This window comes from Bos indicus x Bos taurus, chromosome 1, assembly GCF_003369695.1.
Source record: "Bos indicus x Bos taurus breed Angus x Brahman F1 hybrid chromosome 1, Bos_hybrid_MaternalHap_v2.0, whole genome shotgun sequence".
Taxonomy (NCBI): domain Eukaryota; kingdom Metazoa; phylum Chordata; class Mammalia; order Artiodactyla; family Bovidae; genus Bos; species Bos indicus x Bos taurus.
The window spans coordinates 135441459-135457506 of record NC_040076.1 but is presented as its reverse complement, the minus strand read 5'-3'; the positions used below and the strand labels follow the sequence as shown (position 1 = coordinate 135457506).

General features: G+C 45.4%; 1 protein-coding gene across 1 annotated transcript in view; it reads left to right on the top strand.

The window, feature by feature from the left end:
• The first annotated feature begins 3387 nt into the window (after positions 1–3387).
• BFSP2 (beaded filament structural protein 2) overlaps positions 3388–16048 on the top strand; it is a 77238-nt gene continuing 64577 nt past the window's right edge. Inside the window, exon 1 of the mRNA XM_027545835.1 lies at positions 3388–3999. Within this exon, the coding sequence (XP_027401636.1) occupies positions 3511–3999 (489 nt within the window). The 5' untranslated portion in view covers positions 3388–3510. The remainder of the gene's footprint in view (positions 4000–16048) is intronic.

Genomic DNA, 16048 nt, shown 5'->3' with positions numbered 1-16048 from the left:
AGCTCTACTTCCTCTTGATTCAATGTGAAGGACCCCATTTCCGTCCCCTTATCCGCACCTCAGTGACGGGAACTGGGCACTTGGAAGGACGCTGGCGGACAAGGAAGAGGGAGCCCTGAGCCCTGTGACGGCACCAATGGCTGTCGAGGGTAATTCCATCCAAGGTGTGGACAAAGGCTGGAGTGTGGAGGCGGAAAGGACCGCAGTGTCCTCGGGCCACGCCCCCTGACAGCCCCCTCAGGGAGCCCCCACTGTGCTAACATCAGAACTACTTTCCCCTCCGCCAGCAGGAGGCTCCCCTTCAAGTGTATCCCCACATTCTCCCACCACCCGCAAATGCATTAGACACGGTGCCTTTCTCTGGAGACAGTTTGAATGTGGATCCCAGCCCTGGAGCTTTGAAATGCTTGCCCTTCCTCAAGGATCCAATGTTTGGGGGTTCACCTTTGTTTTCTCGAAAGACCATCACATCACACCCCTGAGGAACGTGTTTGTGGAAGAAGCCTTGGAGTGTGGAGCTGTAGTTTTCTAAAGCTTCCTCCCAGGATCTTAAAATAACAAGATTGCCAAAGCGGATCTCTCAGAAGACATCACTGTATCTGTGCTGGGCGCTGCAGACCTGCCTGGGGGTCACCAGGGGTCTTCACCTCTCACTGGTCTCTCCGTCGGTGGTCTCCCGCTGCCCCACCCCCACCCCGGGGTCCACAAACCAACAAGGTTCAGACCCCCGGAGACAGGAGAAGGGCTTCCAGAGATGGCTGCTTATCCATTTTTTCCCCTAATATATAGTGGCTAATAGAGAAGATAACTGCTTTGGCACTTCCTTTCTCTAAATGAAAGATAGTTTGATAGTATATTTTGATTATAGATGTTCTTATAGTCAGATTGGGACCTGAACTTGAATGTTGAGTCATATGTTTGTGTTATTGCTGTGGTCTTTTTATCATACCTTTTTCCTTTCCTACATTTTCCTTTTTAAAAAATGGCCTTTAAACTTGTGTGTTCTCAATGTCTTATGAATGTACTTAACATGAGTTTGGTGATTGTCTCTCTTCAAAGACTCTTCAACCCACAAGGAAGCAGGTTACATGTTGCTCTGAGACTCATTTCCCAGTGCATTGCTGTCTGATCTTTCAAACTTGTCATAATATTTCTGTCAGTGATTGCATTTAAAATATCAGTGTGTGTGTATATACAGAAAGAAATCTGTTTGTAAAGTAGAATTTATATATAATATATGTAATCAGAGATACATATGTTATATATACATATGTGGGATGTATGACTTATTTTTCCTTATACACAGAATTCAGCTATCATGTATATATAAATAAACTTATTTTATTAGCCAGAGGATTAAGTTGCTAATACATTTTGCATTCTTTTCATTTTTAGATAACTTTTAAGTCTTCCTTAAGTACCAACACCATGTATCCATCTGTATCTATTTTAACAGTAAGTTGGATTTTTATCAGTGTGATGAGCTAATAGCCATTTATCATTTGTTAAAACAAATTCTTTAGGCCATGCTTGGGATTTCTCCCCCAAAAGTCATTTGTCTATGGGTCTTTGAAGATATTGGTGTCAAGATACATCCTCCTCATCTGCCCCTCCCTGGACTCCAGACCATATTGTAAATATCTTCAGTCAGAGGAATATGAAGTTAACCTGACCACAGAGTGTCACCATTCCATAGAGTAACGGTGCCTAAACATGGCACTATTGCAAACAATTTTTGTGGCTTGCGCCCTCCGTTCATTCTTGAATGATCCATCCTGGAATTCCTGCAGCTCCTGGGGCCCATTAGCATCACCTGTTTTAGGAGGATGTCAGTATAATGCAGACTAGTAGGAGCCATGGGCCTTCAGGTACACCAAGAAAGGGTGCTTTCCGTTCACAGCAAGAAAGCCTCATCTAAATAAACAAGGGGCACTGTCAGCCTTTACTTGATCTGATTGGTTACTTAACCTGATAATCATAAATTCAACATTGATATTCATAAAGTACTTTCCATGTCATTTCAAATAGAAAAAGTAGAAGGGGGGAAAAAAAGGAAAGAGCACATAGAATGTTCCAGTAAGTGACCAGCTTTTTTAACTCTGTGTGTGTGACCTTGGTTGGGCAGGTACCCTGTTTTCTGGGTGTTAGGAGACAGGGGGATTCTAGATAAGTCACTGGACTTGGAGTCAGAAGAAGACTTCTCATCCCAGGTCTGCCACTTCTTGGACAGGAAACTTCAGGTAAGTCACGCAGCTCTCAGGACTGTCATCACGCAAGGGAGAACAGGTGGTCCTAGGCCGTGTGATGATACTCCTGGAGTTGTGCAGTGCACAGCCCTAATGGTAGTGCCTGTCAACCTTGATCCTGCTTCCTGAGGTCAAATTGACAACTCAGTGTAGTAAGCATGGGAATGTGCACAGTCCTGGCTGCATTCAGCTCACCACCTCCCCTTCTCTCCTCAAGGTGCATCCCCACATTGCAGGATCTGGGTTTTGGTTACTTCTTTTCTCTAGGGTTAAACTTAAATGCAGTGGATTTCAGGTCCATTTTGTTACACTGGGGACTGCAAGAGCCTTTCTGGATACTGAGGGCATAAGTTAAAGCCCAGAGGGTGGCATCCAATACCAGCTTGGAGCACCCTTTAAGATTTTTAACCAGAAAACCTCTTTTTATATGTACTAGCTTTCTGGCAGATGGGGAAGCCAAGGCACAGGGAACATCCAGAGTACGTATGGCCAACATGTATAAGAACCGAATTTGCCCACAGTCCGTTTCTAGTGCATCAGCGAGTTAGAGCCCAGGCCAGTGCCTGGAGAATAAGGTGCAGAGAAGGCAAGCAATGTGGTCAAGGTCAAGCAACTGACGAACACCATGCTCGGGGGCAGAAAGGCGCCAGGCAGGGACCTGATCTGCTGCTGGGTCTGAGGGAGCCTGAAAGAAGCAACAGGCTTAGTCTGTTTCCTTTGAGTCCCTGGGGCTGCTTCCCACCAAGGCTGGTTCACAGTCATCTCCGGGCACATGTCCACAGTCACACACGCAGCACAGGTACAGCTGGAGAGCACTGACGTTAGCCCTGAAGCACCTGGAGTCAGTCCTGGCTCAGCCACTCTCTCTACTTCTGATCTAATGGCCTTGAGCTTCAGTTTTCTCATCTGTGAAATGGGACTGCTGGGTGCCAGCCTTGCCCTCCTAGGTAGTGAAATACACAGGCCCAGATGAGCCACCCCCACAGCCTACACGGATCCAGCCTCCCCACCACCCACAGAAAAATCTAGGAGGTCAGGCACATGATCCTGCTGAGAACGCCTGAGCGCCTCTCTGCACACAGCCCTGGGCGGGCCATTTCCCTTTCAGCTTGGTGAATGGTGGAAACTCATGGAAAACAGCAGACAAAGCAGCCCTGGCACAGGGAAGCTTCCAGAGAGGCCCAGTCACGGGGATGCTGGGGCTGGAAACCAAAAACCACTGTGCTCTGTAAGTCCCCTAGGCACAGCAGAGGCAGAAGGGGAGATGAGCACCAGGCGCGTGGTGGTGGACGCGCCCGCAGGGGCCAGCTCCAGCATGCCTCTGCAGAGGCACAAGGCGTCCTTCAGGGCAGCTCAGTCACCTTCCTCCCTGGACAGCCTCCCAGCTTCCAGGACCATTGCCGTGAGTGGTCTTGTCCGAACACCCAGAGTCTATGTAGGGATGGCACCCAGTGGGCCCACAGGTGGCCTGGGTGCCCGAGTGACCCGCAGGGCCCTGGGCATCAGTAGCGTCTTCCTGCAAGGCCTGCGGAGCTCAGGTCTGGCCACGGCACCCGCTCCCAGCCTGGAGAGGGACCTCGGTGCCGTCGAGGACCTGGGGGGTTGCCTGGTGGAATACATGGCCAAGGTACATGCCCTGGAGAAAGTCAGCCAGGAGCTGGAGGCACAGCTGCGCATGCATCTGGAGAGCAAAGCTACGCGCTCAGAGAACTGGGGTGCCCTCCGGGCCTCATGGGCCAGCAGCTGCCAGCAGGTGAGTGCCTGAGAGAGGGTGCTGACTGGCTGCCTGCTGCCCCGTCTCTGGGGGTCATTAAAGAGAGCAAGGGTGCTGAGGCGGGGTGGGGGGTGGAGGAGACAAGGAAGTGAGTGGCCTGAGGCCAGAGAGACTGACCATAACTCCTTACACTTCCATGCTAAAAACATTAATGACAGTGATAAAAAGAATAAAAGGGGGCATCATTTCTTAAGGTGCCCTCGGGGCCGGGCCCATGCCAGACCCTCTGCAGACACTGTCTCCTCTAGGATTCAAAGCAGTACTGTGCAGAGGATCATTCACTGGTTGCATTTTTAGATGAGAAAACCGAGGCACAAAGAAGTTATGTGCCCCAAATCACACAGCCAATGGGGAAACAGAGCTGAGATTTGAACCTAAATTTTTCCATCTCCAAAGCTTGCATTTCTCCCCTCAGCCTAGGCTGACTCTGTAACTTTGTATTAAGAAAGGGTTTTTACAGCCATCATCAAGTGGAATGGTTTTTACAGCCATCATCAAGCCATCATCACCACCAAATGGCTGTGGCATTAAAGACGATGGCTAAATGGAGGCTTGTTCCTGCTTGCATCAATTCAGGGCTATCCTGTAGAAATCTGAGCCATGCAGGTAATTGACAAATTTACTACCCACAGTAATAAAAGTAAAAAGAAACATGTGAGGTTCATATTAGTGTATTTTATTTAACTCATTATATTTTAAATGTTATTTCAACATATAATCAATACTAAAATTATTACTGAGATAATTTACATTTGGATAGAAGTTCTGCAATGATGGAAAAGTACTGTATCCATACCATCTAGTTATCTCTGGCTATTGAGCACTTGATGCATGGCTAATGAGAATGAGGAACTGACATTTTTCTTTTATTTCATTTTCATTCCTTTAAATTTATACATCCACAAGTGGCCAGTGGCTACCTTACTGACCAGGGCAGGGCACAGAGGTTTCCTCCTTGCTTGGTCAGGACCTGCTCTCCAGGGTGGTTCTGCAGGACGCTGAGATCATCAGTCACATCTGCTTGCAGCCTGTGGTTCTGACACTGGGCCCGCAGCTAGCTTTGCACATTTCATCTATCTCTTTGTGGGTGGCTGGCTTCTCTGTTCCCCTCCTCCCACAAATGCTGGCCTTGGCATCCCTCTGAGCTAAATCAGCCTCTAGCCCAGCCAGGAACTGCCAGCTCAGACCCGTTGCACCCTGGGGCTCAGCACACAGCCCCCAGGGGGACGTCACAGACCTTCATTCGTGTGTGACTGGGTGATGCTGGGCAGACACACTCAGGGGCTTCCCATTTGCCCCTCTTGCCTCCCACTTGACCCCCTGGAGGCTTCTCCACTGCCAGCTGGTGCCCAGCAGACAGCACAGTACACATGACACCCAACACTGTCCTCTCGGCTCTTCCTCAGAGCTGCTGCTCTGCTCACATCCATCTGTGTTGGGAGGAGAGCCATCTCAGAGCAGCCTGGGGCCTTGAAGCTGACAAATCTCAGCCAGCCATTCCTCCAGGGTTCTCTCCAACAGTAATAATTCCAAATTTTTGTGTCCTACAAGCCACCAGAATGCCCCTATTCCAATATTTCTTTATTTCATTGGAAAAGACTCTGATGCTGGGAGGGATTGGGGGCAGGAGGAGAAGGGGACAACAGAGGATGAGGTGGCTGGATGGCATCACTGACTTGATGGACGTGAGTCTGAGTGAACTCCAGGAGTTGGTGATGGACAGGGAGGCCTGGCATGCTGTGATTCATGGGGTCTCAAAGAGTCGGACATGACTGAGCGACTGAACTGAACTGAACATTTCTTTATTGGAATATTCCAATATTTCTTTATTGGAATATTCCAATATTTCAGCTCCTGCCAGATAATTTCGTACACTCAGCTGCCACACAGACTTTTCATAAGTCAAATGTCCCAATTCCTAAGTCAAAAAGTACAGTGACAAAACTTAGTCCATACTCAACAGAGACTGACTCAGTCTGGCTTCAGAGGCTTCAGCAGCTGCCCAACTTCTTTCAGCCTCAGTTTCCTTATCTGTAAAATGGGTATAATAATGCCATGGGTATTCCAACAAGTCCATAGATAAATAAGTTGCATAGGTCCTGCCCGTAGGTAGACTACAGATCAGAAAAATGCATAGTGAGAGTGGTACAGGTAGAGTGCTGTGGGCTGGACACCAAGACAGTCAGCCCCCAAATAGGGCACATTTTCATTTTAAGTGACTTGAGATTCTAGCTATGAATACAGAGTTCCCTTTTTCCTCTTTTATGAAACACGGACTTGAAGATTCAGTTAGAACAACCTGTAAAATGGAATTATTTCTGTTTCACATGGCCCAGTCCTCCAGCCATATCCAGCTCTGTTTCATCCAAGAAAATAAATAAATAAATAAGAAAATCCTACATATCTGAGAAAGACACAGTTTTTCCTCTGTTGCTGTTGCAAAACTGACTCATGTGGGCCATCCGCCTCCCCCTTCAGCTTTACTAACACCTTCTCTCCACCTGGTATTCTCCACCCGGTCACCAGAGTGATCTTTTGGACACAGGCAATCCATAATGCAAATTCTGCATTATAACCCTGCCCGAACCCTCTGGGCTTCTCCTCACCGACAGGACTAAATCCGCAACCCTGAGCTCAGTCCACAGGGCCCTCCCAAAGTCACCTCTGTCCCAGCCACACCACCCACCTAGGAGGCCATGAACACACCGCATGCCCTCGGCCTGCTGTTTCTCTGTGGTCTCGTGACAGCCTGCACACACATCCACCGCGGCGGTTGCCATGTCGTCCTGCGCCATTTGTGTGTCTAGGCCCTCACATACTAGGCTCACTTAGGCACATGGACAGGTCAGGAGAACCTGAATTTGGATGTTGGCTCTGCTACCTTCCAGCTAGGTGGCTTTGAGTCGGTTATGTAACTTCTCTGAGCTTGTTTCCTCATTTGCAATTTGGGCGTCACTATATCTACTGTGTGGAGCTGTTAGGGGGTTAACTGAATGTCATGTACTTGGTAAAATCAGCGGCTAACAGCCTAGAAAGACAGTTTCATTCCTGGCACTGCAGATACCTAGAGTCACATACACGATCGATGGTCAACACTGAGAGGGACCTGTTCCCTTCAAATCCTGGCTCTGCCCCTCACATGGACCAACCATGTGAGGAGCACATCCACCCCACACCTCCCTTTCCCTGTCTTTGAGGTGGATGAACACCTCACCAGTGGAAAGGGGCCACTATGAGCATGAACTGAAATAAGATGTGAAGGGGGGCTGCATGGACTATGAAGGGCTGTGTGCATGCAGCGTGGTGTCCTCAAAGAGGACCCGCCACCCTGGGAGCTGGGCCACAGGCCCTGGGGTTGCTATTGGGACCATGGCCCCCTTCAGGGCCTTAAAAGGACCCCTTACTCCCCGATCCCCAAGCAGTGTCCTCATCACCAAGGGCCGCGGGAGATAGCTCCCTCCTAAGCCCTTTCTATCCCCAAACAGCAGGCCCAGCTTCTGGGCACTGAGAAATGATGCCTTTCCCTCGGGGAGTGGGGCCCACTGCCTCCCTGGATGCAGGTTATGGAGCCCTAGACTCCCACCCTCCAGTCCCCACAGGGCTCAGGAGGGGCCGGCCCCCCAGGCACTCTCCCTCTTTTGGCCTAGAGATCAGCCCCCCGCACCTCCACAGTCCATTTGTTTCAGAATGTGCCTCCTTCTCCTCATGGGGGCTCAGAGGCAGCCACGCATGCCGAGTGCTCCTGGGCTCCTTTGCCCTCACTTGGATTTCTTGGCCTGGAGCTTCCTGCCTGTCTCTCCAAACACCTGTCCCCAGCATTCCTGACACTTCACAACACTCCCGTACCCTCTCCCCTTGGCCGCCCAGTCTCCTCCACCTGCAGCCACTTCCTCCCCTCTGTGCACCTCCTCCTCATCCTTCAAGTCTATTTCAATGGCACCTCTGCTGTGAAGTCCTCCCTGATCTTCTTTGGCCCCTCAGGACCCGCACTGTGCTTGAGGCCTGGGGTCAAGCTCTCAGTAACTGACCCCTAAAGTGGCTGAATGGTGGTTGGACACCTAGAGAAAAATGTCACCTTCTCCCTAGCCTGGGCCCCCAGTAGAACCCAACATGGACCCCTGTCACCCACGAGTAGGTTGGGCTGGAAAGTCCATTTCAGTGACACTTTCTCAGACTCAGCTCTGGGAGCAATGGAGAAGTTCAGAGCAAGTACCAAGCATAATTTCACGTCCAACACTTCTGTAGCTGTTTGAGAAGGAAAAAGAAAAAAGATTGAGAGGGGATAGTTTTAACAGAGAGCTCCCAGAACTTCCCTGGGAAAAGGCCCCTCTGCCCCGGAGCCTCCCACAGCCTCTCCACCTCCACCAAGAGTTTTCACCACCAGCCTCGAGGAGACACAGGCGTACTTTCAGAAGAACAAGGAAGAGGGCGAGAGGGGGAAAGAGAGTGCTGTCCCTGTGGACAAAGCCCCAGCATGGGACGTGACCCAGGACGGGGCTCAGGAGTTCACAGCACAGCAGTCCAGTGAGCAGCCTGGGGAGATCGTCTCCCTCCTGCTTCACTGTGTAAGTTTATCAGCCTTGGAAGAACTGGGGTCAGAGTCAGAGCCAGCTTCATGGGGGCAGACCCACTGCCACACTATAGAGCCCAAACTCTAATAGGCCCCAAAGTTGGGGTTTAAGTCTCAGTAGCTGCCTGCAAAATCCATGGACAGAGGAGCCTGGTAGGCTGCAGTCCATGGGTCACTACGAGTTGGACACAACTGAGCGACTTCACTTTCACTTTTCACTTTTCACTTTCATGCATTGGAGAAGGAAATGGCAACCCACTCCAGTGTTCTTGCCTGGAGAATCCCAGGGATGGGGAAGCCTGGTGGGCTCCCGTCTGTGGGGTCACACAGAGTCGAACACAACTGAAGTGACTTAGCAGCAGCAGCAGCTGCCATATTGAAACTTTCACTAGCTGTTTCTTTGAATTCGTGTTTTGTAAGTAAAGTCCAATGGCACAGTGAAGCGTGTGTCAGGGACTTGGAGCCTCGGCTCCCCTGTCTCTCTGGAACAGCTAGGTCCTGTGACCCCTTGCAACTCAAGGCCTCTCCTGACCTCCCCTCCTTGCCCCACCCCCAGCAAAGGCCTGGTCACAGGGGCAGGGAGGGTCAGGGTGGTGTCTCAGGGGGGCAGATCCGAGACTGGCAGCACCACAGTGCATTCAACAGGCAACTGACAGGAGAAAGGTGAGCCTTTCACCCACCCTCGATCCAGGTGCCTACAGAGTAGTACTGAGGTTCAGTACTCTTAGGGGTCCGCTGTCCTCCATGTTAGGGTGGCCAGTCTGTAGAAAGGGAGATGCCTGGCCGGACTTCCCCACCCCTGGCCAGGACCTAGCACATCAGTCCAGTAGCTGGCAGGAAGGGTAACCCCATAGTAGCGGGCCTCACAGCTCCCCCAAATCACAGGGCACAGCCCCCCTGGGTGCCTGTGGGTTGCATCTGTGCCTTGATTGCCCCTGTACTCAAAGGACTACAAGATTAAACAGCAAAAATTAGTAGGACAGGTCAAGAGAAAAGATAGAAAGAAAGGAAAATTCTAATACCTTTCAAGGCACCCCTTTTCCTGCTTTTTGAAAGCAGGAAAGCACAAGGAGCTCTGTGCTTTCATTTTGCACTGGGACTCACAAAGTATGAAGCCTGTCCTAGTTAGAGTTAAATGTATATGAAGTTCTTTTTCATGTCCAAACGTCTCTCTCAGCGACTCAGCTGTGTTAGAATAGAAATTCTCAGCTACTTCTGCTCAGCAGTAAAACAGATGGAAGAACTCCCAGATGGTGGCCAAGAGGTCAAGGAGGACCCGGGTACCAGCTCAGGCAGAAGGTGGTCCTTTCCGTCTCTGGCTTTGCTTAGTGCTCTGACTTTTTTTGCCAAGTGAGTAACGCTGATAATAAGTTCTGGCAGCAACATCAGGCCCTTTCATCCTCAAATATGCCAACCTCAAGCTTGGAATTGGGCAATATCCCTGCCTCAGAGCTGCTCATGAAAGAAGAGTAGGAACAGAGGTGGAGCAGCCACAGAGTCAAAGCACCGGGAGTGAGCAGAGGCCAGCGCTGTAGAGAGGCTGCAGGTGGAAGAAAGGGGACCGTGGAGGCTTAAGTCTCCACTGAAATTAGTGGTCTCCACGGGAGAAAACAGCGGCTTATACCTCCAATGGCGAGGGCTGTCAACTGGAGGCAAGGAGAAGTCAAAACTATTGAAAGGCAAAAGGATTCAAATTTCAAATGGGCCTGATTTTAATATTTCCCCTACTCTCACAGTCTCTCTTTCTGTCCCTTGCAGAGAAGGAGTCCATACTCTGAGGATCTACCTATTTGGGGAAACTACCAGAAACAGGGAATCTGGATCCAGGCCAGGTTTCTCTCCGCACAGCACTTGGGGTCCTAGCAGTTTTTTATTTTGTTTAAAAAAAAAAAAAAGATATGAGAAGAACCCTCCCCACTGAATACATGAAAGGCCACAGGGTCACTGTTGTGATTCACAACCTGGTATCCCTGAAAGGCGGAGAGAGGAAGAACCTGAGCAGTTTTAGAGCCTGTAAAAGCTTGAATACATTTACCCAAGACAAACCACTCAGTCTGTTTCTCGATAAATACAATGAAGTGAGAGCAGGCCCGTGAGGTAATCACTCTGTTAGCAGATCTATAAGGGACACTGAAGGATCATTAGAAATGTAACTAAAGAGAGAAAGATACATTGAGAGTTCCTCTGAGGGAGAGTGATGTGTAAGATTGGAAAAATTCCTTGGATGCAACAGGCGAGGGGAAGAAGGCCTGAGGCTCTTGATTGAGTAATATAGGTGGTCAGTAAGCTGCTTTCTAAGAAAAGTTGTTTTTTATTTCTTGGGGGCTCTTCTTTTGCTACATAGAGTCTCTGAGAGGGAGCAGAATTGCTGAAGAAAATAAGGGAGAGACTGAGTCCTGTCACTTGGGGCCTCTAGGCCCTTCCCACACGCTAAGTTTAGTCACTCTTAAATCTCTTAAGATCTGTTAAAACGTCAGGTCCATGTTGAGGAAGCGGGCAGAGGAGTCTAGATAATAGGGGTGTCCTGCAAAGACTGGGGATTATTAAGCCGGGGAGACTGAGGCCCCACAGACCTGAAGACAAGTTCTTCCTTGATGGCTCTACATCTCGATTCCTCATCTGGATAATGAGGATACTTGGACACTTTCTTCAATGATAAATTGTCTCTAAGAATAAAACACTGGTAGCCTTCCTGCAGAAATTAAAAAGAAAAGGATGAGTACTGTCTCTACTACTGTGTAACACTGGGCAGAGGTAGTAGTCAATGCGATCAGAAAACAATTGGAAAGCACCAAGAATTTGAATACAAGAGGGAAAATGGTGGTCTTCCTGGAGTATCCGAAAGGTTCCATGTGAAAACTTTACCACAAACAATAACATAATTTTAGTGAAGTACCAGGTTACTTAGAAAATTAAAAGTCAATGCCATTATATCTATAAATAACAAAAAAGATACAATGAAAGAGAAAAATCTTACTTATGATAGCAAAAAATAAAATGAAATGCCTTTACATAAATTTAACAAGAAATGTCCAAAATTTATATGAGACCACCATAAAACTCTCCTGAAAGACCCAAATGGAAAGAAATACCATGCACTGAAATATAAAAACTTGAAAGCATAAAGATCCCAGTTCTCCCTATTGATTTATAAATGTGATGCAATTCTAATTTTTAAAATAGTAACATTGCTTTTTTAGAGCTAGATGGGTTCATTATAAATTTCATTTGTAAGAGGAAAAAGGCAAGAAGAGCCAAGAAGAAAAACTAAAAAAGAAGAGAAAGCTCTTCCAGATAATAAAACATACTAGAAAGTCTCAATCATTAAAGTAAACTAAGGATAGAAAGGCCACTGAAACATAAGACAAAATTTAAAAGTAAGCCCCACTGCATATGGAAATTAGTATTGATCAAGGCAGCCTTTGCAACCAAGCCTTTTCAGTGAGTGGTATTCAGGAAACTAGATAGTCATAAGGAAAATAATAAAATCATACCCATTCCTCACTATATTTTAGGATCAATTCCAAATTCATTCTAGATTTAAATGTAAAAGAGGAAGCCACGCAAGGCTAAATTCTTTATAACTTGGCTGTGGGGACATTTTTTTCTTGATATAATTCAAAATCTAAAAGCAAACTTACTGATCTTTTAAAATATTGATAAATTTGATTACCAAAGTTTTTTAAATTTTGCATTCTCAAACAACAACATAAGCATAACTGAAAAATAGATGGCAAACTAAAAAATAAGTATTTGAAACTTAGAATATAAAGGGTTAATATCTCCATTATACAGACAGCATTTAAAATTTAAGGATTAAAAAAAGTCAGCAACACTCTTATTTTTAAGTGGGCTAGAGATATGAATAGACCGTTTACATAAAAAAATTAAAAGAAAAAAATTTGCAATCAACTAATTTCTTTTAATTAGAGGATAATTACTTTACAATATTTTGATGGTTTTTGCCATACATTGACATGAATCAGCCACGGGTGCACAGGTGTTCCCCCATCTTGAACTCTCCTCTCTAAAGTTAAAATGTTTTTTAACCACATAAAAGAATGCTCAATTTCAGTCATAATAGTAAAATACAAAAAATAAAACAAAATGAAAACCTACCTGAGATCATTTATATCTATCAGATTGGCAAAGCTCCACAAATGTGTCAGTCTGTTTTGTTGGTGAAGCTCTGTGCTCTGCTGTGCTCAGTCGCTCAGTCATGTCCGACTCTTTGCGACCCCATGGACTAGAGTCCGCCAGTCTCCTCTGCCCATGAGATTTTCCTGGCAAGAATACTAAAGTGTGTTGCCATTTCCTACTCCAGGGGATCTTCCCAACCCAGGGATTGAACCCACATCTCTACGTCTCCCACATTGTCATGAGGATTCTTTACCACTGTCCCACCTGGGAAGCCCAGGTGAAGCTCTAGGGAAGTTCATATAATACTGATGGGAATAGAAAATATTGCAATCACTTGTGAAGAAGAATTTGGCAACATCTATACAAATGTATATGCATTTATGTATATTGAAGTTGATCCAGCAATCCCACTTCTAAGACTCTCTCCCAATGACACACTGGCAAGAACATGAACAAGAAGTATGCATAAGACTATTTATTTCAATTCTATGAATAATGGCAAAAAATTGGAAGCAACCCAACTACCTATCAGTAGGGACTAGTTGAATAAGCTATGAATTATATATCCACAAAAGAAATGAGAAATAACTCTGTAAACTATTATGGAAAATCTCCAGGATATGTTGTTGGGTTAAAAAGCAAGGTGGAGAGAATATGTATGTTATTGACCACTTATCTAAGAAAGAGGAAGGGATATGAGTACATGCATACATATTGCCTTATAATTGAAAAAAAAATTTTAACATGTTTTTAAATGATCACTTACAGGAAGCAGGTAGAGGGAAAAGAAATAGACACTAGAGTTGTTTTAATTTATCTTGTTATGTGGAGATGATTTTGGGGCCATGCAAATATTTTACAGAATTATAAAACAAAATTAAATCTTAAAGAGAAAGCTCTAAAAACCAAAAAGAAAAAAGAAACAAATGAATCCAACTATGTTTCAAACTTATGGTATAATCACAAAGAGAAGAACTATTCCAAGTGACTTTTAAAATCACAGTAATCCCTAGTGGGGATGCAGAAGAGTACTGCAAAAAGAATTTCAAATTATTTCAGTAATCATGTTGTTGGTTGTAGGTCAACATAAAATAAATATATATCCATTTCCTAACTCTAATCAGTCAAAAGACTTAGAAACTATGGCCAACCCAGTGGTACTGAGCATTTTTAGCCTCTGGTTTTGGTCTCTAACCACCATCTTTCACTATAAGAACAGAAGCTCCTTGGAGAAATGGCTAGATCCAGGTTTGGGGGCAATGAATCTGAGAAACCAAGGAAACTATAAAGAACTACTAGAGTCACATTAAAAGACTTAATAGTCAATTTGAATAAACCCCCATTAATCAAAGATGGCAAAATACCAATAAGAATATTAACTATAGTAGATTGAAATACATAAAAATGTTTAAATCTATACATTCAGTATTGTACTCTTCCCCTCCAAAATCCACCTTGGAGTCTGCTGAGGAACCAACTCAGTTTTTTGAAAACTGGTAGATAATGAGCCAGATGTTTTTCCTGACTTTCCTATAAGAACTGTAGGTATATCATGGTTACAGTTTAAAAAAAAAAGAGAAGAAAAAGAAGAGAGGAAGCATCATTTTGTAGAAGTATTACAGTTAAAAAACAAATAAGAATGTAATTATTAATTTTATTTGTATATCATAAAAGTAATTCTTAAAACAGCATTTGAATATCACCACTTTGCAAATAATGTATCTAGGCAATAACAAGTATCAAATAGCTACTAATCTCACAAAAAAAGACCAGCAGACTTGTACCTTTTGATGGAGCACGCAACACCACCTATGAAGTAGCCTTGCCAAAAAAAAGAAAGAAACCAACAAAAAAGAAAATTGCAAGTGATTAAGTCTCAAGAAAAAACTACGGGAAATACAGAGGTCAGATGAACATGTTAACTGACACCATGGGGATGAAGTCAGCAAATCCAGGCAGTAGGAAATTACAGGGGTAACCATCCAATTTTTTCAGCAAGCAAAAATTACCAGGGGAAAAAGGAGAGATGGGGGATCTATAAGTTAAAAGAGATTAAATTGACATATCAGCCCATTGAAATGGACTTTATTTGGACCACTCTTCAAAGAAACTGTAAAAAATATATCAAACAAGTGAAGAAAGAGGAACTGGATATTTGGTGCTATTGAAGAATTGTATTTACTTTTTAGATGCTATGTATTTTTAGATTTGTAGAAGTTATGTGGTTTTTTAAAAATGCATGTTTATAATTTAGCAATACCGTACTGAAATATCTGAAGAAGAAATAATATCCAGGATTTGTTTAAAATAATCTGGGACAGGATGGAAATGTGAGGGGATATTGGTATAACAAAAGAAGAAAAGAAAAAGCCATGTGTTTATAATCATACTGGTGATGGGTATACGGGGATCCATTATACCATTCTCTTTTTATGTATGTTTGACATTTTCATAATAAAAATGATTGGCCCGTAGGTATAACATGAAATAATATATGTACATTGCTGGGAGCACACTTAATACCCAATTAAGTTTGTAGAATTGAATAAATGAGAAGATAGCGACATTAAGTGGGTGGTAACATAAACAACTATGTTTACGTGAGAGGTTCAAACCACAGACACTGCAGGAGTTGAGAGAGGAGTGGGGTACTGACTAGCCCTCAGAGGTACCCCCAAGAAATGGAGACCAAATGTGAGACCCAAAGAACCTGCCAGAGGGTAACCCTTCAACCCGGGCCCAGCGTGGACCAAGCCGGGAGTTAGGACCAGGTGTGACCGCCTGCAGGGCAATCTGCACTTGGAGCTGACCTCCCAACTGTCAAAGGGAAGGTCTGTATTGGACATTTGTTAAAAGTCAGCAAAACAGGTTTTATTAATATTCAGACTACGGCAGTAGGAGAGAGAGACTTCAGAATAGAACTGAGCTCAACTCCACTGAAACAAAAGGTAGGAGGCTTTTTAAATGCTGGTGTGCTACAGGAGAATGCTGAAGGAGGCTGAGGAGGGTGGTCCAGGCGATCCAGCCATCCATGTTTGCTAACTGGCACTTATCCAGAGGAGAAACACACATCTCACATCTTTATGACGGGCACAGACTGGAGCAAGGAGCCCCCTGAAATTAGCATCATACCAGGAACTGGGAGAGGGGGAACTATGTCCCCAAATGTTTGCATTTCACAGAGACGGCTCCCAGGTTCTAGAGGAAACATTCTGGGTTGTAGGAGATTCATATCTCAAAACAATAGAGAAAAGATTTACAGTTCCATGTTTCCCAAAGTAATTGTCTAAGAAAAGGTAGAGCAGGGGCCTGTTGTCA